This window comes from Bison bison, unplaced genomic scaffold (genome assembly GCF_000754665.1).
Source record: "Bison bison bison isolate TAMUID 2011002044 unplaced genomic scaffold, Bison_UMD1.0 scf7180017864338, whole genome shotgun sequence".
NCBI classification, from domain to species: Eukaryota; Metazoa; Chordata; class Mammalia; order Artiodactyla; family Bovidae; genus Bison; species Bison bison.
In genome coordinates this window covers 2,748,588-2,769,928 of record NW_011494910.1, presented here as the reverse complement: position 1 = coordinate 2,769,928, position 21,341 = coordinate 2,748,588, and the positions used below count along the sequence as shown (strand labels likewise).

Sequence of the window (21,341 nt, the reverse complement as noted above, 5' to 3'; positions counted from 1 at the left end):
AATGTGTGAGATATGGGTTAAAAAATTGACAGTTTTACATATGATGATTGAAAATGGTTTTGAGCAAATAGTAAAGGCATCATTCATTCATCCAGTAATTACACATTTATTTATTGAATGCTCAGTAAGTGCAAACACTGTTCTAAGTGCCAGGAAGGAGTGCAGTCTTCCATGAAATAGTCTGAGGTCAGTCTTCCCTCTCAGGTGGCTGTAATATATGGGCCAAGAACAGGGCTCATCCTCTCTTGAATTTTTTTCACTCCCTGTCTCCAGGAGACAGTGTGGCTTCCCTTTTTGTTTATAACCGTCAGGCATGAGTCATCTCTTTGCCGTGAGTATTGCAGAATCATGTATCACATTCCAGTCTAGTTTGTACTGCTGCCAGGGTCTCAGCAGCAGCTCTTTTTGCCTGTCTTCCAACAGTCAAGATAGTCAGAACAGTGAGACCTGCTACACAAATTAATTAACTGGGGAATGGAGAAGAGAGAGCACGGTACTTGTTTTCTATATGTTTTTGTTTGTACAAGATATATTTAGGAGTAGATACCTTCTTTCTAGGTGCCAATGCACCAGGCAGTATCTACCATCAGAGTTCATTTTAGGGGGATTGTTAAAGCTTGATGTATAGCTGACGTATAGTATTATATAAGTTACAGGTAGAAAACGTAGTGGTTCACAATTCTTAAAGGTTATATTCCATTTATAGTTATTTATAAAATACGGGCTATATTCCCTGAAGCTTATTTATTTTATGCATAGCAGTTTGTGCCTCATAATCCCCTACCCCGATCTTTCCCATCTCTCCTTCCTTGTCCGCACTGGTAACCACTAGTTTTTTCTCTGTACCTGTGTGTTTCCTTTTCGTTACAATCACTAGCTTGGTATATTTCTTGGATTCCACATGTACGTGAGATAGTACAGTGTTTGTCTTTCTGTGTCCGTTTCACTTGGCACAGTGCCCTCCAGGTCCATCCACGTTGCTGCGGATGCCAGATTTCATTCTTCTTATGGCTGAGGAGGAGTCCACTGTATGTGTATGTGTGCGTGTGTGTGTTATAGATGAAAATGTTAGTTGCTTAGTCATCTGACGCTTTGTGACCCCATAAACTGTAGCCCACCAGGTTCCTCCGTCCATGTCATTCTCCGGGCAAGAATACTGGAGTAGGTAGCCATTCCCTTCTCCAGGGGGTCTTCCAGTCCCATGGATCAGATTTTCTTACCATCTGAACCACCAGGGAAGTATAGGTAGGGGGGTGGGGGTGTGTGTGTGTATACATATATATACCACATCTTCTCTATCCACTGAATCCTGTTTGTTTGTTTTTTTTTTTTTTCAAAAATGAATTTGCATTTGTGAGCAAATAAAGTCAGCTCTCCTTTACAAAGGATATTGGTTCTACAAGTGGACTTGGCGGCTTTGGCTGACGGTTCTGTTGCACACTTAAAATGGTCCTTTGAGAAAAACCTGGAAATTCACTTCAAAATTTTAAGAAAATCCATCAAATAAACAAGCAGCAAAATTCTTCCTGAAAACTTTCTAAACAATGCTTACTTTGGTTTAAATATTTAGACTTTTTTCTCTTAATATTTCTCTAATAAGTTTGATTCATTTATATTTTTAAAAAGATATATTTAAGACAGAAGCCATTTAAAAAAAATTTTTAAAGCCACTGTCACCTATAATTATCTTGTTATAACTTTTCATTTCTTGAAATTCTCTTCTAGTCTGTAATTACTATATGTAATTAGAATGTTGCATTTAAGCGATTGCATGCTATACTGTGGACCTTAAATGTCCTTATGTACCCTCTTTTTTGAATGTGCCTCATGAAACGATTCATACTCCAGCACTGTGACTCAGGGCAGTGAGAGGTGGCTTGTTTCAAGTAGCAGAGTGAGTGTCAGATTAGTCTTCCAATCAGAAAACATTCCATGCAGTTTGAGGCACAGGTGAATCGCAGATTTCTTCTTGGCCTAGGCTTGGCTAGAAAGCTAGTAGATTTATACAGTGTTTGCTCAAATTACAAATGATGAGATGCTAAAAGCACTTTTAGTTTTAGGGAGTTCAAAGTGGCCAGCCAAATGAAAGCTCTGTGGCCTACCTGAGAATAAAATTTATGAATTCTTTGTTGAGGAAGAAGGTGAGACCTTTGTGCTTTGGTGGAAGTAAGAGCTTGCTGTCTCTCACTCTCTGTTCTTTAGTACAGGCACACGTACACACACACACACACACACTTACACATAGTACAAGAAGCAATAAGCTGGCATTTCCCAGCCCTTTCTCCATTGTCTGGAGAAGGAGATAAAAAAGGAAAACTCTTTAAAACATTTTAGAATTCTGCAAAGGATTGATTTTGAGTCTGCAGACTTCAGGGTTGGTGTGCCTGCAGTGGTAATATGGGCACGAGTCTCTAGATCAGTGCTTAGGTCTGGAGTGCCAGGCAAAGTAGGCAGTTTCAGAGGTTTAGAGGAGCAAAATTTATTTCCCTCCATATTCCCATATGGATGGAAATGTATGCTCTTAAGTGAGTCGAGATCCTTAGTGAAGAAGTAGAATGATAAGCAGAAACTACTAGCTAGGGAAATGACCTGTTTAGGAGTTGGGTGTATCAGTGATGATTGGCTTCAAACATAGTTAACAAACAGAAAAATAGGGGTTTGCTTAAGCAAGACAGAGGTTAATATATTTTTCCCTTATATAAGTCCAAAGCTAGGCAGTTGAGAGCTGGTGTGGCAGCTCTGTAGTCATCAGAGATCCAAGCTCCCGATTTCTTTTTGCTTCCTCATCCTCAGGCTGGCTTCTACTCTCGGGATTGCCTAGGGACTGTAGGGTGACCACTGCTGCTCTGTCTGTCACACCTGTGCTCCAGGCAAGAAGGGCAGGGCCAAAGGGTGTACTTGCTAGCAGATTCAACCCTTTGAAGAGCTTTCTGTTGTCCTACCTATTATTGGCTGCCCCGTCTATGAAAGACATTGCCTTCCCAATGATGCAGAAGTTAAATATTGGGTAGGCAGACCTTAGTCTCTGCCGGACCAACTGATCATGAGCATAAAGGTATTCCTGAGACCTAGATGGCTGAGACCGTGGGATGTTTGCCAACTCTTAAGATAGGATGGTAATGTTTGACACATCTAACCTTTAGTTTGCTGCTTGATTGATTGATTCAACAGTGTTAAGGACTTACTCTATACCAGGCACTGGACTTACAGGAGTGAAAAAGATAGACATGTTCCCTCTCTCGGAAGAGTTTATGGGCTAATTGGGAAAAAAACAACTTGTTTTTAAATAAGTAAATTATAAGTATATAAGTGTATTGACCATTAAGAGAAGCAGAAGTAGCGAGTACTCCCCTAATAGGGATTTCCTATTAGGAGAGACTCCAGAAGGGTATGACACAGTGTATACACTGAGATTTAAAGGATGCATGGGAGTTAGAAAGTTGAGGATGAGTCAGGTTAGAAAGAGGGGGAGGAATGTTCCAGGCAGATCCACTCCCAGTCTAAGAGTTCTTCACAGAGGGAATCAGCGGGAGTTTCCAAAGCAACAAAAGGGATTCCAGGTTCTTTTTTAATCTAAATGGCTGAAAGGACTGCCATCCTTCCTACTTACTTGTTTTTTCACTCTCTCTTGATGAGTGCCTGCCTGCTTAGGTGGCACCAGGGAGTGTTGCTAACCAAGGAAGGAGGGGGACAAGTGATTAGGGCATATACTGAAGCCCAGTTGCCCCATCATAGGTCTGGATTTTGGTCTCAGTGTGGGACTCTGGGGAGGCAAGGACTGGTTCTGACCCTGAAGTGCTGATATGACCCCCTTCCCCTTCCAGGAAGTGGACATTGTGGTAGCACCGTGCCAAGGCCTCCGGCCCACAGTGGATGTTCTGAGTGACTTGGTGAATGATTTCTTGCCTGTGATAACCTATGCGCTCCACAAAGATGAACTCTCTGAGAGGGATGAGCAAGAGCTTCAGGAAATCCGAAAGTATTTCTCCTTTCCCATATTCTTTTTCAAAGTGCCGAAGCTGGGCTCGGAGATAATTGACTCCTCCACTGAAAGAATGGAGAGTGAAAGATCGCCACTTCATCGACAGCTGACTGACCTGGGCTATCTGAGCAGCAGCCACTGTAACTGTGGGGCCCCCGGCCAGGACACCAAAGCTCAGAGCATGTTGGTGGAGCAAAGTGAGAAGCTGAGACACTTGAACACGTTTTCTCACCAGGTGCTGCAGACTCGCCTGGTGGACGCAGCCAAGACCCTGAACCTGGTGCACTGCCGCTGCCTCGACATCTTCATTAACCAGGCTTTTGACATGCAGCGGGACCTGCAGATTACGCCCAAACGTCTGGAATACACTCGAAAAAAGGAGAATGAGCTGTACGAATCATTGATGAATATTGCCAACCGGAAGCAAGAGGAAATGAAGGACATGATCGTTGAGACTCTTAACACCATGAAGGAGGAACTTCTGGATGATGCTGCCAACATGGAGTTCAAAGGTGGGTCTTAGAGCTTGGTAGGGTGCAGGAACTGGGGCATCCTCGAACCCTTTCCAGGTGGCATAGAGTACGTCACTTCTGAAGCCCAAAGGTACCTACCCCGATGGGGCTCATTAGCAGCAGCCTACCTGAAATCATTGAGCGAAGTTGGCCTCTCTTCTTCTGAGAGGCCTTCTTGGAAAAGTCTGCCATCATTCCTTCCTATTTGATAAATTCATCCCAATACTGCTCTTTAGTCTCCAGTTCCTATTTGTATCCCCTTGCCTTTTTAAGACTGGAGAAGAGCTGCTTGAAGAATGTCAGAGTCATGCTTTAATCCTGACTCCTTTGTCATGGCCCATGCTGCTTTGTTGGTTCTTTTTTGTGTGTCATGGTCTCATTTTCTTTTCAGGGTGCTCCTGAGACCTAACTCAGAAGGATTTCCCAAAGTAGCGGTTTTAGCTTTTCTGGCATTCCTATACTTCATGAGTGACTGTTAACAAAACTGGGCCAAATGCTTAGTCAGGTCTTTTGGTATCTGAGGTCTGGGTGCTACTGACTTTGTATAGTGACTCCTGTGTGAACATTAGCTCTCAGTTCAGTTCAGTCGCTCAGTCACGTCCAACTCTTTGCAACCCCATGGACTACAGCACACCAGGCCTCCCTGTCCAGCACCAACTCCCGGAGCTTTCTCAAACTCATGTCCATTGAGTCAGTGATGCCATCCACCCATCTCATCCTCTGCCATCCCCTCTCCTCCTGCCTTCAGTCTTTCCCAGCATCAGGGTCATTTCCAGTGAGTCAGCTCTTCACATCAAGTAGTCAATATATTGGAGCTTCAACTTCAGCATTCAACTTCCAATGAATATTCAGGACTGATCTCCTTTAGGATTGACTAGTTGGATCTCCTTGCAGTCCAAGGGACTCTCAAGAATCTTCTCCAACACCACAGTTCAAAAGCATCAATTCTTTGATGCTAAGCTTTCTTTATAGTCCAACTCACATCCATACATGACTACTGAAAAAAAACCATAGCTTTGACTAGACGGACCTTTGCCGACACAGTAATGTCTCTGCTTTTTAATATGCTGTCTAGATAGATCATAGCTTTTTTTCCAAGGAGCAAGCGTCTTTTAATTTCATGGCTCCAGTCACCATCTGCAGTGATTTTGGAGCCCAAGAAAATAAAGTCTGTCACTGTTTCCCCATCTATTTGCCATGAAGTGATGGGACCGGATGCCATGATCTTAGTTTTTTGGATGTTGAGTTTTAAGCCAGCTTTTTCACTCTCCTCTTTCACTTTCATCAAGAGGCTCTTTAGTTTCTCTTTACTTCCTGTCATAAGGGTGATATCATCTGCATATCTGAGGTTATTGATATTCTCCCGGCAGTCTTGAGTCCAGCTTGTGCTTCATCCAGCCTGGTGTTTCTCATGATGTACCCTGCATATAAGTTAAATAAATAGGGTGACAGTATACAGCCTTGATGTACTCCTTTCCCAATTTGAAACCAGTCTGTTGTTCCATGTCCAGTTCTAACTGTTGCTTCTTGACCTGTATACAGATTTCTCGGGAGGCAGGTCAGGTGGTCTGGTATTCCCATCTCTTTCAGAATTTTCCAGTGTGTTGTGATCCACACAGTCACAGGCTTTGGCATAATCAATAAAGCAGAAGTAGATGTTTTTCTGGAACTCTCTTGCTTATTCTGTGATCCAAAGGATGTTGGCAATTAGATCTCTGGTTCCTCTGCCTTTTTAAATCCAGCTTGAACATCTGGAAGTTCTCAGTTCATGTACTGTTGAAGCCTGGCTTGGAGAATTTTGAGCATTGCTTTGCTAGCGTGTGAGATGAGTGCAATTGTATGGTAGTTTGAACATTCTTTGGCATTGCCTTTCTTTGGGACTGGAATGAAAATTGACCTTTTATAGTCCTGTGGCCACTGCTGAGTTTTCCAAATTTGCTGGCATATTGAGTGCAGCACTTTAACAGCACCATCTTTTCGGACTTGAAGTAGCTCAACTGGAATTCCATCACCTCCACTAGCTTTGTTCATAGTGATGCTTCCTAAGGCCTTGATTTTGCACTCCAGGATGTCTGGCTCTAGGTGAGTGATCACACCATCGTGATTATCTGGGTCATGAAGAACTTTTTTGAATAGTTCTTCTGTGTATTCTTGCCACCTCTTCTTAATATCTTCTGCTTCTATTAGGTCCATACCATTTCTGTCCTTTATTGTGCCCATCTTTGTATGAGAGGTTCCTTTGGTAGCTCTGATTTTCTTAAAGAGATCTCTAGTCTTTCCCATTCTGTTGTTTTCCTCATTTCTTTTCATTGATCACTGAGGAAGGCTTTCTTATCTCTCCTTGCTGTTTTTGGAACTCTGCATTCAGATGGGTAGGTATATCTTTCCTTTTCTCCTTTGCCTTTGCTTCTTTTCTTTTCTTTTCTCAGATATTTGTAAGGCCTCCTCAGACAACCATTTTGCCTTTTGCATTTCTTTTTCTTGGAGATGGTCTTGATCACTGCCTCCTGTACAATGTCATGAACTTCCATCCATAGTTCTTAATGTAGTAGAACAGCCTCCATAGGTGGGTTCTGCTTATTACCATTTTCTAAGGCTCAGATCGGAGAAGGCAATGGCAACCCACTCCAGTACTCTTGCCTGGAAAATCCCATGGATGGAGGAGCCTGGTGGGCTGCCGTCTCTGGGGTCTCACAGAGTTGGACATGACTGAAGCGACTTAGCAGCAGCAACAAGGCTCAGATAGCTTCAGTAATTTGCTCAAGGTCACACAGATACTAAGTAGTAGAGGCAGAACTTGAATCTAGACAGTCTGATTCCTGAGCTCATGCTCACAATTTCCACACTTACTTCGTCTTTATCTATTCCCAGTTATTGATGTTACCATCTTCCTGGGAACCAGCTTCAAAACCTCAGCGTGGGGACTTCCCTGGCAGTCCAGACGTTCAGACTCTGCACTTCCAATGCAAGGATGCACATTTGTATCCTTGAGGCAATGACAGCATTCCAGTTTTACTTTTTATTTCTCTAGTAATTGATTAGAATTGAATTGTTGACTCTTGGATTTTTCTCATTAATTTGCTCGGAAGTGTGAAATATTACAAAGATTAGAGGCTTTGGAATTCATGAGCTTTGCGTTCAAATGCTAGGTATATTATTCCCTAACTCCAGCATCCCCTCCCAGTGCCCAGTTTATTCTTTTTTTGGAGCTTTTTCCTGATGTATCAAATATAACCAGTGATACCCTTCTGACGTGTTGTTAGGGTTAGATTAAATTAGATATGTAAAATACTTCCTGTGCATTTCAGATAGCCTGCACTCAGTGAGTGTTGTTCCTTCCCTTCTGTAAATGTGGTGTAAGAGCTGACAGGATCAGGAGGTTCATTCTGTACAACAGGTGCTCCTTCAGGACTCTTAGATGCCTGAAATGGTTGAGGATCGCGTGGCCCCGCATGCTGAGAGTCCGAGGTAGTCAGCCATGTGTGTTTTGTAGCCATCAGCATGCTAGCTCCTTGGGTCCGACTTTATTCAGTGTACCTGCCCATTCCCCTCACAACCAACTAGCTTTTTGCTGTGCCTCCATAGATGTCATTGTCCCTGAGAATGGAGAACCAGTGGGCACCAGAGAGATCAAATGCTGCATCCGACAGATCCAGGAGCTCATCATTTCCCGGCTTAATCAAGCAGTGGCTAACAAGCTGATCAGCTCCGTGGATTACCTACGTGAGAGCTTCGTTGGAACCCTGGAACGGTGTCTGCAGAGCCTGGAGAAGTCTCAGGATGTCTCAGTTCACATCACCAGTAATTATCTCAAACAGGTACTCAGAGGGTAGTTAAGAGCTGGCCACAGATAACACATGAAACGGAATCCACCCACGAGCCCAGCGTCAAGTTAGCCAAGAATTTCCCTTTCAGTCTTTTTGCCAGTCCAGTTTGAATTTTGTTTTCCTGTCTCATGACCACTGTCTGTGGGAGGTGCTTGTGAACTGTCAGGTTGCAGTTCAGCCGATGAGCAAGATGATGAAGATGAAGTAGAGGGGTCCCACTGGTCACAAAACAGATGATCGCCCTGCCTTGACTCTGCACATACATTGAGGGGTGGATTTGGCAACCTTGAAACTGGACCATGTTCTTGAAATAAATATCATTTGTTGCATTTTTAAATTATCCACTTTACTCAGGGCATATTGACTTTCTTATTGTGTCTTCTTTTTTCAGATCTTAAATGCTGCCTATCATGTTGAAGTCACATTTCACTCAGGGTCCTCAGTTACAAGGATGCTGTGGGAGCAAATCAAACAGGTAGAGGTTTTTTAGGGAAAGATTTTTCAGCCCCTAATTGGCTCAAATGAATCTTGGTCGCTCCAACAGGAACTAATGTCTAGGATGTCTGTCCTAGACAAACTGATATCTGTCAATATGGGTGGCCGTTTGTCCTGATTTCCCTGCCTGGGGAAGTTCTGATTTATGCCTGTTCTGAAATAATTATTAACAGTGTCCCCTTTAACTCTTAGAAGTGATGTATCTAAGTGATATTTTATGGAGCCATAAAGCTCTACTTCTCTAGCTGTTTCATGTTCTTTTCCCCAACCTAAGTGTTTTCTCAGAACCAGGCTTTGTTACCAAAGACCATGAATAGAATTTATTTTCTGGTATTCAGTCTGGTTCTTATATTGAATTATTTGCTGACTTTAGAAAGGGATTTACCAGGCACCCCCAGTACTGACTGTAATGTATTGAGGATTCGTGAACATGCATTCCAAGCCTAGTGTTCTTTGATGCCTTCCGTTGGACTGAGCCCCGATTTTGAGGTAGGTGAAATTGGAGAGGAGTGTTGGACCTCATACAGCTCTTGTCTTAAGATCCTGGCCTGCTGAATGGGTAATCCAGCAAGGAAGGGGTTCTAGCGGTTCCAGTCTCCACCCCTCAGTGCTCTCACTACCCCTGTCCTGACAGATCATCCAGCGCATCACTTGGGTGAGCCCACCTGCCATCACACTGGAGTGGAAGAGGAAGGTGGCCCAGGAAGCCATCGAGAGCCTCAGTGCCTCCAAGCTGGCCAAAAGCATTTGCAGCCAGTTCAGGACTCGGCTCAACAGTTCTCACGAAGCCTTTGCAGCTTCCTTGCGGCAGGTGAGTCTGTCGGAAAGGGAATGCAACCGGATCAAGCAGAGAGGAGCCTCATCCGCTGTGGAGTGCTTTATCTACTGCCCTCCATATAATTGTTTAAAAAATCATCAGTATATTTTCTTTCTGTTGTGTTAGAGGATAATACTAAGTTACAGGGTGTTTCATCAATAAATGTTTCATGTGGATGTTTTTCTAACTCTAGAGAGAATGGAGAAAACTCAGAGGAATGAAAATCAAGGGGTAGGAATTTTATATGAGTTTATATAGTATTTTAGGAATGAGTGACAAAAAGGGATGGCATTTCAGCTTCCATGTTTGTGCTTAGTCACTCAGTCACGTCTGACTCTTTGCAATCCCATGGACTGCAGCCTGCCAGGCTCCATGGGGATTCTCCAGGCAAGAATACTGGAGTGGGTTACCGTGCCCTCCTTCAGAGGATCTTCTCAACCCAGGGATCAAAGCCAGGTCTCCTGCACCACAGGCAGATTCTTTACTGTCTGAGCCACCAGGGAAGCCCCCAACTTTCATAGTAGTTTGCAATTATGTGACATTTGCTTGTGCCTTTGGAGGGTGGGGGGTGGTGTGGGTGTGTGCAGTTGCATATGTGTGCATGTTTGTGGAGGGGAGGGTGGGTAGTTGTGATTATACATCCAGGAGGAAAAAATTACTACTTAATGAGTGCTCAGTACCTGCCAACTCCTGAGTTGCGTTACATGCATCTTACTTAATTCTCACAGTTACCCTCATGAGGTAGATACTGTTATCCCTATAATAGGTGAGGAAGCCAAAGCTGGGGACCTGATAAGCCATATTTCTTTCTTCTTTTTCTGTCCCAGCTGGAAGCTGGCCACTCAGGCCGGTTGGAGAAAACTGAAGATCTATGGCTGAAGGTTCGGAAAGATCATGCTCCCCGCCTGGCACGCCTTTCGCTGGAAAGCCGTTCTCTACAGGATGTCTTACTGCATCGTGAGTCCTTACTTTTTCCTGGAAATTGGAGGGGGCTTCTGGATATCTAATATCTTCACACCCAACCTCGGAGAATGCCACAGTCTAAAGCTTGCAAAGCTGTCTAAACATCTACTATTTTTGAGTTTCTGATGAAGTCTGCTTGGTCCTGCTGTTTATATAGTTCCAATAACACAACCGAAGTTTATTTAAATTAAAGCAGTTAGGTTACTACTTTACAAAACACCCACATTTCTTCCCCTGGCATAGTTATGACTTCTTGCTTCCAGGCAGGTCCGCGTCTGAATCTCAAGAGTCAGTTGCCCAGCACGTTCACACCCTTGCTGCCTTATCTCTTGCCTTACAGGTAAACCTAAACTGGGGCAGGAACTGGGCCGGGGCCAGTACGGCGTGGTGTACCTGTGTGACAGCTGGGGGGGGCACTTCCCTTGTGCCCTCAAGTCTGTTGTCCCTCCAGATGAGAAGCACTGGAATGACCTCGCTTTGGAGTTCCACTACATGAGGTAGGTTCTGGTCTCCGTCAGCTTTGTGGGGAGCAATTCTTCTAGAGAAGAACCTAGAAACCTCATATAAATTTTGTACCAAGAGATACAGTGTGCCCTGTCTCTCCATTCCACGTCTCACAATGTTGTAGACCAGTATTTCAGGGTCAGGTCCAGAAATGTGCTCTCTTCAAGGCCTTTACTCCTTTCCCTGCCCTTTCCCCCCATCCTAATTCTTAGACACATCCTCATATTTGCCTTTCTTCCTTAGTCCTCAAAGCCTGTCCCCTTTCAGATTCCATAATTCTCTGTCCTTGTTAGAGAGGCCATTCTCTTTGCCCTCTCTCTGTCCTGAGGGCCATTACTCTGGGCCTGGACTAAGCATGGTCCCCCGTGGTGACGTGCTACTCGAGGATAGCACCTAGATGCTCTAGCCCAGGCCTCTGCTCCTCACCAGGTCTCTGCCAAAGCATGAGCGCTTGGTGGATCTGCACGGCTCCGTCATCGACTACAGCTACGGCGGTGGCTCCAGCATTGCCGTGCTGCTCATCATGGAGCGGCTGCACCGGGACCTCTACACGGGACTGAAGGTGAGGGGCCAACAGGGGGTGGCCAGTTGGCAGCCAGGTTCATGGGCTCCTTTCTGGCCTTTCCTCCCTTCTTCCTGATTCAGAGCCTCTAGCTCTCATAAGACATTTTTGGAGTAATCAAACTTTATTACCTTCAGTTCCAAAACCCTAAAAAATGTCTCAGAAGTTGTTTTTTGGCCCCATTTTATATCTAGAATATTGCAATTCACTACTTTTACCTATTGTGGTAATAGTAAAAATCTAGACTACACAGAGGAGCAGAAAAGCTTCCTATAACGCTACTATTCTTTCTTTTTTTTGTTCTCTGTGAATTAAACTAGTTTTTTTGGTCAACAAATATTTATTAGTGGTTACTTTGTACAAGGCCTCGTATTAAGCAACATAAGAGGATATCAAAAAACATATATATATATAATTGGAAAAAAAAAATATATATATATATATTTTGGCCAGGACTTTAAAAAAAATTGGTCAGTGATCATTTCATGAACAGGTGGCATTTGAGTTTGATAATACCCTAGTGGGTAAAATTTGGGCAGATGTTGGAAAGAAGAAGTTATACCAGGGGAAGAAATAGGCTAGTGCCCAGGACGTGGGAAGGACACTATGACTGTGTGGAGCAGGTGGCTCATTTGGGAAATAGAGGGGAAACGACATGCAAGGAAGTGCTGGGAGCAAATTATAGAAGACCAGAACTGTGAAGAATTCCATAAAATTCAAATCCTCTTGTAGACAGTGGGAAGCAAAAGATTTTGAACGAAGGTAAAATGTTCTCAGTTGAATGCTGAGTTCCCCTCAACTAAAACAGCCCCCAGCAGGGAGATAGGGAGGTTTCTTTTGTTTGTCCTTTACACAAGCTAGAAAAGCTAACCCCAGAGTGTCTGGTAGGTTTCTTCTGACAGGTGCCTCTTTTCCCAGTTTATATGGAAGCTTTCAGAAGTAAGACAGAAGAATCTTCAGAAATGCTTACAGGAGCCAAGAGAAATCAATAAAATGAAGAAAAGGACTCTCCAAGTGGCTTCTTCTTCATTTCATGGGAGTTAGGCTCAGCACCTTGAGGTGCTTTTCCATAAGTGGGTTAGAGAACCATATATGGGCTTCTGGATAAGTGGTATAACATTCTCCAGAATTCAGAAGACCCTAAATTGGAACTTTGCTAGAAGTAACATGAATGACTTTGGCATTTGAATCCATAAAACCAAACCTGGACCAACCAGGCCTACAAAGCAACAGAAGTAAATCTGCCTGAGAGTCCTAGAAATACTCACCCTGAGTCTCTAAGGCAGTTCTAGAGTTGATTCAGGTTAGAGATGAGCTCATGCCTTCGGGTGTTTGGTTGTGGCTCTCCTGGTCGGTCGCCTTTGGGGCTCGTCCGGCTGCCTGAGTGCTGCCTCCAGGAGGCTTGCTCTGGCCCTTGCAGCTTGCCTTTCCTTGCTTCTCCCTTGTCTCCCTCTCCTGCCTGCCTTCCTCTTCCCTTGTTCTCATCCACTTCTCTGCTCGTGTGCCCTTGTGTGCACAGTCTCTCAGTACCTCACAGAGGAACTCTCAGTTGGTATAAGCGAGTTGGGTTGAGGAGTCGTCCTCTTGGTGACACGTAAACCCTTTTGTCTCCCCAAGGCTGGGCTGGCCCTGGAGACCCGTTTGCAGATAGCCCTAGATGTTGTGGAGGGAATCCGCTTCCTGCACAGCCAGGGACTTGTCCACCGTGATGTCAAACTGAAAAATGTGCTGGTACGTAAGAGCTGCTTTCCCCAGGGTAACTCCCTGTTTCTGCGTGTAAGTGACCTTTAGAAGGAGGTACACATACATCAGGGCTTCCCTAGCGGCTCAGATAGCAAAGAATCTGCCTGCAATGGAGGAGACTCGTGTCTAGGAGACGAGCCCTAGGTCGGGAAGACCCTCTAGAGGAGGGAATGGCTATCCACTCCAGTATTCTTGCCTGGAGAATTCCACGGACAGAGGAGGCTGGCTAGCTACAGTCCATAGGGTCTCAAAGAGTCGGACATGACTGAGTGGCTAATACTTTCACATATAAATATAAATTTGTTCACAGGAAAAGACTGGGGTGAGAGTAGAACAGTTCACAGAAGAATAGATGGATGGTATCTTGGACTTGCAGCGTAGGGAAGAATTGCATCATAGGTCTAGCTTATATTGCTTAAGGTTTTTTCTCCTAACCCTCGTGAGAAAACTTAAACTTACAGAGAAGCTAAAAAAGTGGTATGATGAAGACCCACACACTGCTCATCCGGATTCATGTTCTCCCCCCCCAGTGTAGGCTGTCTCTGTCTCTGTCTCTCTCTCTTCACCTGCATATGCATGCACATTTTTTTACTAAACTATATGAGAGTAAGTTGCAGATAAAGGTCTGCATCTAGGGAATTCCCTGGTGATTCGTGGCTAAGACTCTGTGCTCCCGATGTAGTAGGTTCGATCCCTGGTCGGGGAACTAGATTCACGTAGTTGCAACTAAAGACACTGCATGCCACAACAAAGATGGAAGCTCCCAGTGCCGCAGCCAAGGCCGGGAGCAGCTAAATTAATTTAAAACAAACTTTGCTCCCAAATACTTCAGCTTGTATCTCTAAGGAAAAGACATTCTTCCACATAATTAAAATGCCATTATCGGGGCTTCCTTGCAGCTCAGTGGTAAAGAATCCACCTGCCAATGCAGGAGACACAAGAGGAGTGGATTTGATCCCTGGGTTGGGAAGATCCCCTGGAGAAGGAAATGGCAACCCACTCCAATATTCTTGCCTGGGAAATTCCATGGACAGAGGAGCCTGGCGGGCTGCAGCCCATGGGGTCAGAAAGAGCTGGACAGGACTGAGCACAGCACGGCTACAGTTACATAAAGATTTATAACGTTGTGTTAGTTTCTGGCATTAGCAAAGTGATTCCGTTCTACATATCTGTATTCTTTTATCATATTTTTACCAATTCTATGCCATTACAAGATACGGAATATGGTTCCCTGTGCTATAAACATTGTTGATTGTCTGTTTTATATGTATAGTTTGTGTCTACTAATCCAAAACTCCTAGTTTATCCCTCTGCCACCCCTTTCCCCTTTGATAGCCATAAGGTTGTTTTCCATGTCTGTGAGTCTGCTTCTGTTTTGTAAATAAGTTCATTTGTATCATTTTTAGACCCCACATAGAAGTGGCATCATATATTTGTCTCTCTGTCTGACTGACTTCTCTTCTTTTGATAATCTTTAGGTCCATCCATGTCACTGCAAATGGCATCATTTCGTTCTTTTTTGTGGCTAAGTTATATTCCATTATATATACATGCAGTTGCTTCTTTATTCCTCTGAGACATAGATTTCCTTAGGAAAGGAAACTTGAGGGTGTCAGAAAAGCCCTCAGCTGACCAAAGGAGCTCAGCCTTCTTACTTACCAACTTTCTGCCCTGGGTTCTGGAGGTCAGAGGAGAATAATCAGGAACTGAAATACTTTCCTTATGTCCTTCACTTACTCATTCTTCCACGATTTGCTAAGCTCCTGATGCGTGCCAGGCACTATGTATGTGCCGGGGACGCAAAGATGAAAAAGACAGTCCTTGCGCCAGGTTGCTTACGGTTTAGGGAAAGAAGGAATGGGAGTGGATCTGGAGGCAGAGCTGATGAAGTGCTGCTCTGAGGTAGATGCCTACTTCTGAGCTTGGGTATGTAGTTGAGCACTGTGTGCAGGACCAGGCATAGGGTGACTGTCATCCTGCTTCGTCGGCAGTTGGACAAGCAGAACCGTGCCAAGATCACAGACTTAGGATTCTGCAAGCCAGAGGCCATGATGTCAGGCAGCATTGTGGGGACGCCAATCCATATGGCCCCTGAGCTTTTCACAGGTAAGCCGGAGGGCGGGGAGTGGGTTTGGGCAGAGCTCTGTATTTTAACCAAGTGCTACCCTTCGGACTAAGTAATACCCACAAGTACTACTGGCAGTTCTGGTACAGGCAGGGGAGGAACCAGAACAGGAGAAACCCAAGACAAGTAGGGAGAAAAGGAAGAGGTACAGGAGCAAGAAAGACAGTTATAAATGGGGGGCACCAGCTGTCTTCTGGCTGTCTCTCTGGGCTGTTAGTGCCGTAATTGCCATAGTCAACCAATTATTTAATCAGAAAGTATTGATAGAGTGAAGTCAGAAATAGAAAAATATCATATATTAACACATATATTGCAGAATCTGGAAAAATGATACTGATGAACCTATTTGAAGGGCAGGAATAGAGATGCAGATGAAGAGAATGGACTTGTGGACACAGCAGGGGAAGGAGAGGGTGGAACAAATTAAGAGAGTTTCACTGACATATGTACACTGCCATGTGTAAAATAGATGGCTAGTAGGAAGCTGCTCGGGCTTCCCTGGTGGCTCAGTGGTGAAGAATCCGCCTCCCAGTGCAGAAGAGTCGAGTTTGCTCCCTGGGTGGGGGAGGTCCCCTGAAGAAGGAAATGGCAGCCCACTCCAGTATTCTTGCCTGGAGAATCTCATGGAGCCTGACGTGCTACATTCCATGGGGTCGCAGAGTCGGCCACGGCTGGGCGACAGCGTTAGGATCGGGAGTTGGCTGGACACACTAACTGTAGTGTACTCACAGTAGTTAGTAGTCGTGTACTAACTGTAGTCTTACGCACATCGCAAAGAAGTAGACAGCCATCATTTTTCTTTCCCTGACTTTAAAAAATTTCTATTCCCACTTCTATTATTTGATCTTGGCTACTTCATATTTAAAGTCCTTTGATCGTTTCTACTGCAGTTCATCCTACTGTTGTAAACGTAATCTTTCTAAAATATTTTCTTCATGTTCCCTCCTGCTCTAGAGCATAAATGACCCCTTCTACCCACCCAGTCCAGACTACCTGACTTTAAGTATCTTCATGTTCTGCTTCCAACCTATTTACCCACCTGTGTTTTCCAATTTTATTTCCCTAATACGACCTTTCAGGATTAATCTTCTTGACAGTCCCATTAAAATTAAAGGCCTGTTTTCCTTCTCCTTTGTCAAGTTCTAGTCTTGGTTCTCTTAATCTTTGGCCTTCCCAGTGCCATAATTGTTTATACTATAAAATGGGCATTATAAATGTGTCCTTTCTAACAGGGTTGTTATAAGAGATAATGGATAGAGAAGGCTTTAGAAAAAAGTGTGAAAAGGCCTCCACTGATGGAGGTGAGAGTGATGCTGTTGATTCCATCCCTGCTCACTACTTGTCACACTTTCTTGCTGCAGGGAAGTATGATAATTCCGTGGATGTCTACGCTTTTGGCATTCTCTTCTGGTATATCTGCTCAGGCTCTGTCAAGCTCCCTGAGGCATTTGAGAGGTGTGCCAGCAAAGACCATCTCTGGAACAATGTGCGGAGAGGTAAGAGCCACGAGCCCTGCTTCACTGACTCCCCTGGCGGGAGCACGCTGAGACCCCCTGCTCCCGCAGCACCTCCCATCCCCCGCTCTGGCCACTCCACAGCAGGACCTCATACACGTTTAAACCATCGTGGAATCCAGAAAAGACATTTAAGTCCAACCTTTCCTTCCAGGCAGCATGGTTCTGAATTCTCAGAAGGCTTTTTTTCTTTAAAATGTCTAATTCTTCAACTTCCTATGCCGGTATATTCCAGTTTTTCATCACTGTTACTATTAAGTTCTAACCTAGATAAATGCAGCTGAAGCCAAAACTTATTGCATCGTTTAACATCCTGAGCCCACACCGGGCAGTCGGCCTCGGGCTGATCACGCCTCTTCGTTGTGTCGGTCCCTTCTCGCTGCCTCTGGTCTTATTTCGATGCTCCGTTTTCTAGGGGCCCGTCCAGAACGCCTTCCTGTGTTTGATGAGGAGTGCTGGCAGCTGATGGAAGCCTGTTGGGATGGTGACCCCTCTCAGAGACCTCTCTTGGGCATTGTCCAGCCCATGCTCCAGGGCATCATGGACCGGCTATGCAAGTCACATTCTGAGAGGCCAAACAGAGGACTCGATGATTCTACTTGACAGCAGAGACCTTTCTGTTTCACTCTTTATTTTTTTTTCCTTCCCCTCACCTTTTGGCTATGGGTAGAATTTGACATTTATTCATTACAGAGAGCTCCCAAGGGGACTGATGCTTGCTGGGAAACTTGAGACCCTCCCAGGCTGAGATGACTCCCAGATAGTGAAGAGTTGGATGGCTGCTTAGGCATATCCAGCAGTCCCCTGTACCCAAGCTATTTCTTTAGCCAAGAAAAAAATCAGTATAAATCTCTTCTTATGAAATTTCAAGAAAAGTCGTACACAGTTCCCTTTTCCAGACTCTTTTAGCTCCAGCTGTAATGGGGACTCTGTGCTTCCATTGTGGAGCCCACATTCCCAACATTCTAAGAAGCCTTAGTAGTCCACACTCCTATCTACACATGGGAGGCTAGGTTTTTCTCTACCCAGAGCCGCTTTTCAGTTTACCCTCTGTGGCCTAGTTTGCTCTCAGACATTAGTTTGCTCTCAGACATTAGTTTGCTAGCAGATGCCCCATGTCTCTTGCCTGAGTAGGAAGAAGCAGGGGAGGGGCTAATGCTTAGTAAGGAGATGAGTGGTTACAGTTCATTTTTTAAAAAGTATCAAGAAAAGGTGCAAAATATTCCTGAAAGTCTCCAGGCCAGCCACAGTCCAGATGTAGATATTTGGAAGTGTTATTTAAACACTCAGCAGGCTGAGTACAGGAATACATATGTATAACATGTGTTTATACTTTGCTTTTGTTTAATAACAGTGTCCACTAATTTTGGGTTCTTTATTCCTTGGCACCCATTATTTAAGTGATGGAATGCCATGAAATGTACTGTATTGTATATTACTTGGGAAGACACTAGATATTCAAAGAAGTCTGGCAGTTCTTGGGCTGTAGAGGGCTCCACAAGACCAAAGTCTTGAAGATTTTACCTCCTAGCTTTGGTTGTCTGTGCTCCCATGTGATGTGGTGAGATTGTGGCTGGGGTAGGAGGAAGGGTGGAGAGAAGAATTACCCTTACTATGTTCCCTCCTTCTTACCACCTGAATTAGGGAAATTCACCTCAGCCTGAAATTGATCACCTGGCCACTTTTAATGTGCTTGGAGGCTGGGCCCTTCTGTTGCTTCAGAACTGGCTGAGGAACCTTCCTGCCGAGCAGTCAGGAGACACAGTGGGGCCTGGGGCTCCAGAGTCGCTGCCGTGGCCGAGGGAGCTGGCAGCAAGGTTGGTCTGGGCAGACTGAGGGACGCACGTTGGGGTGGATTTCCCTAGACATGCCCTAGTTCCCTGGATCCTCTGCAGAGAGGGGCTCATTGAGCAAAAGCCTTTCACTTCTCTAGAAAGGAGGGCTGTGCTGGTTCTTCCCAGACCAAAGAAGTCATTTGTGACTCCCATCAGTTTTAAAGGGACAGAGCCTAGGCAGCAGCTTCTCCTAATTTTTAACACTAAAAAGAGTGAAAGGGAAGGCTGTAGTACTGCCACAGATAGAAACGCGGGACTGTACAACTCTCAGCTCCTACCTGTCAGCTCTCCGTTGCATTTTTGGTGGTTTTTTTTTTTTTGCATTTTTGCTTGAGCTGCCAAAGAGGCATCGAGAAAGTTTTTCCCTGATCAGAGAAGTGGTTTGGGGTAGCAGGGCTGCAAAGTGATAACTGCACTGAACGACACTTTATTTTTTGGCTTATTATTTAGCACTGAGAAGCCAAGGGGGTTGGTGATTGTAATAGCACTTTGGGGAGTAGACTCCCCCTGGCCTTGCTTTGGAGAGAAGGCATGTGTGGTATTCCATCTGACTAGTCAGGAAGTTTGTACTGCATTAGAGTGGGATAAATGGCCCTCCAAGAGTCCATTGCCAAAAGAGTAGTTGCTTTCTTTGAGTTTTCAAAGCTTGATTTTTGGATTTGCTGGATCAAATAACCCACTTTTTCTTTAAAAGAAAAAAAGAGGGTTTATCCTTCTAAGTATGAGGGTGGGGTGGGTTAGGACTAGTGGGTGTTTAAGTGGGTTAGGTGGGAGCAACCTTGAGAAACTTGTATGGCAAACTCCCTTGGGGATTTTAAATAGCACTACTGTTCTTAAAAGGGTTTTATTTTTAACTTTATCTGCTTTGTTAACATCCAGTCCAGCTGAGCTGATGGAAAACAGACTGTGTGTGAACACCTGACATTGGAAACCGGTCTGGATAGCTTGTTGTCTTTTGTCTTTACGTAATGTTTTTGTGTGTTTGTTTTAAAGGACTAATGTTTATTATTACAGTGTTAAATAAAAGTGTAATATACTAAGTATGTAGAATAAAAGTGCAATAACAAGAGAAAATTACTCAGACACAAACTGCAGTTCTTACACTCTCTCCCCTCTTGTGCTCCCTGTCTCTATCCATAATATTTTTACAGCAGGACAGTGTTAATTGTGTATATTTTTAAGCCATACAACTATGGGTTAAGTCTTCATTTAGTGTAATTTTGAATGGCTGGACTTGGTTTTATAGCGTGTGCTTCTGGGATGCACACACACCAGATGTGCTGTATAATAAAGATCATATTAACATTTTAGGTTTACATCTATTTGGCTTTTGTTTTCCCTTCCCTGGCTATGTCTACCGGATGCTCCCTATTCCATTCCATTTCCACTGGGCTCCTAGAGGTCTCTCAGTTTGCCATAAAGATTGACCGAACATGTTACTCTTCCCCATGGATCACTCCCAGTCCCTGGGCACTTGACATGACTAGAGGGTGGGGCCTGGGAAGGGGAGGTAGGACAGCAGAGGAGAAGGGGGAAAAGTGCAGTGGCAGCAGTTTATTTTTCAGAGCCTCTCCTGGGTTCACACCCTTTGCACCAGCCTCTCTTTAGCAGGAACTTGCAACATTCTAAACTTGTGCACAAGCCTGGCTACTCTTTATTACACTCTTGAGACATTTGGGGCATGGAATACAAATATGGGCCTCTCTGCATTTGGAATATTTGAACTTGTTTTTAGGCTCAAGCTGCTCTTCAGATTTGCTTCCTTGGCAGTGCCCAGTGGACACCATCATAGGCCTCTACCAGCAAGCAGCAATCTCTGTAACCACCAGGGGCTGTCAGCATGGAACATGCCCTCTCCCAGGGGCAGGTGTGTGTTGTGTTTTGTTTTGGATTACAACATCAGACTCCATGGCTTCTTCACTTTTTGCTGTAACTGCTTATGGTTTGTTGTTCAGTCACTAAGTGACGTCCAGCTCTTTGCAACCCCAAGAACTGCAGCACGCCAGGCTCCTCTGTCCTCTACTATCCCCTGGGGTTTGCTCAGATTCATGTCTATTAAGTCAGTGATGCTATCTGCTGCCCCCTTTTCCTTTTCCTTCAATCTTTCCCAGCATCAGGGTCTTTTCCAGCAAGTTGGCTTTTTTCATTAGGTGGCCAAAGTATTGCAGCTTCAGCTTCAGCATCACTCCTTCAGATAAATATTCAGGGTTGATTTCCTTTAGGATTGACTGGTTTGTTCTCCTTGCTGTCCACGGGACTCTCAAGAGTCTTCTCCAGCATCACAATTCAAAAACATCAATTCTTTGGCACTCAGCCTTCTTTAGGTCCAACTCTTATATTCATACATGACTACTGGAAAAACCATAGCTTTGACTCTACAGACCTTTACTGGCAAGGTGATGTCTGTGCTTTTTAATACACTGCCTTTGTTTGTCACAGCTTTACTTCCCAGGAGCAAGCGT

The 21,341-nt window shown here is 44.5% G+C and overlaps 1 protein-coding gene across 1 annotated transcript in view; it reads left to right on the top strand.

Moving 5' to 3' along the window:
• Positions 1–20,195, top strand: part of DSTYK (dual serine/threonine and tyrosine protein kinase) — a 29,828-nt gene extending 9,633 nt beyond the window's left edge. Inside the window, exons 2-12 of the mRNA XM_010854167.1 lie at positions 3,825–4,494; positions 8,080–8,312; positions 8,713–8,796; positions 9,451–9,627; positions 10,461–10,590; positions 10,937–11,093; positions 11,530–11,662; positions 13,280–13,393; positions 15,397–15,511; positions 16,892–17,026; positions 17,460–20,195. Coding sequence (XP_010852469.1) covers positions 3,825–4,494; positions 8,080–8,312; positions 8,713–8,796; positions 9,451–9,627; positions 10,461–10,590; positions 10,937–11,093; positions 11,530–11,662; positions 13,280–13,393; positions 15,397–15,511; positions 16,892–17,026; positions 17,460–17,647 — 2,136 coding nt within the window. The 3' untranslated portion in view covers positions 17,648–20,195. The remainder of the gene's footprint in view (positions 1–3,824; positions 4,495–8,079; positions 8,313–8,712; positions 8,797–9,450; positions 9,628–10,460; positions 10,591–10,936; positions 11,094–11,529; positions 11,663–13,279; positions 13,394–15,396; positions 15,512–16,891; positions 17,027–17,459) is intronic.
• Positions 20,196–21,341: the final 1,146 nt, after the last annotated feature.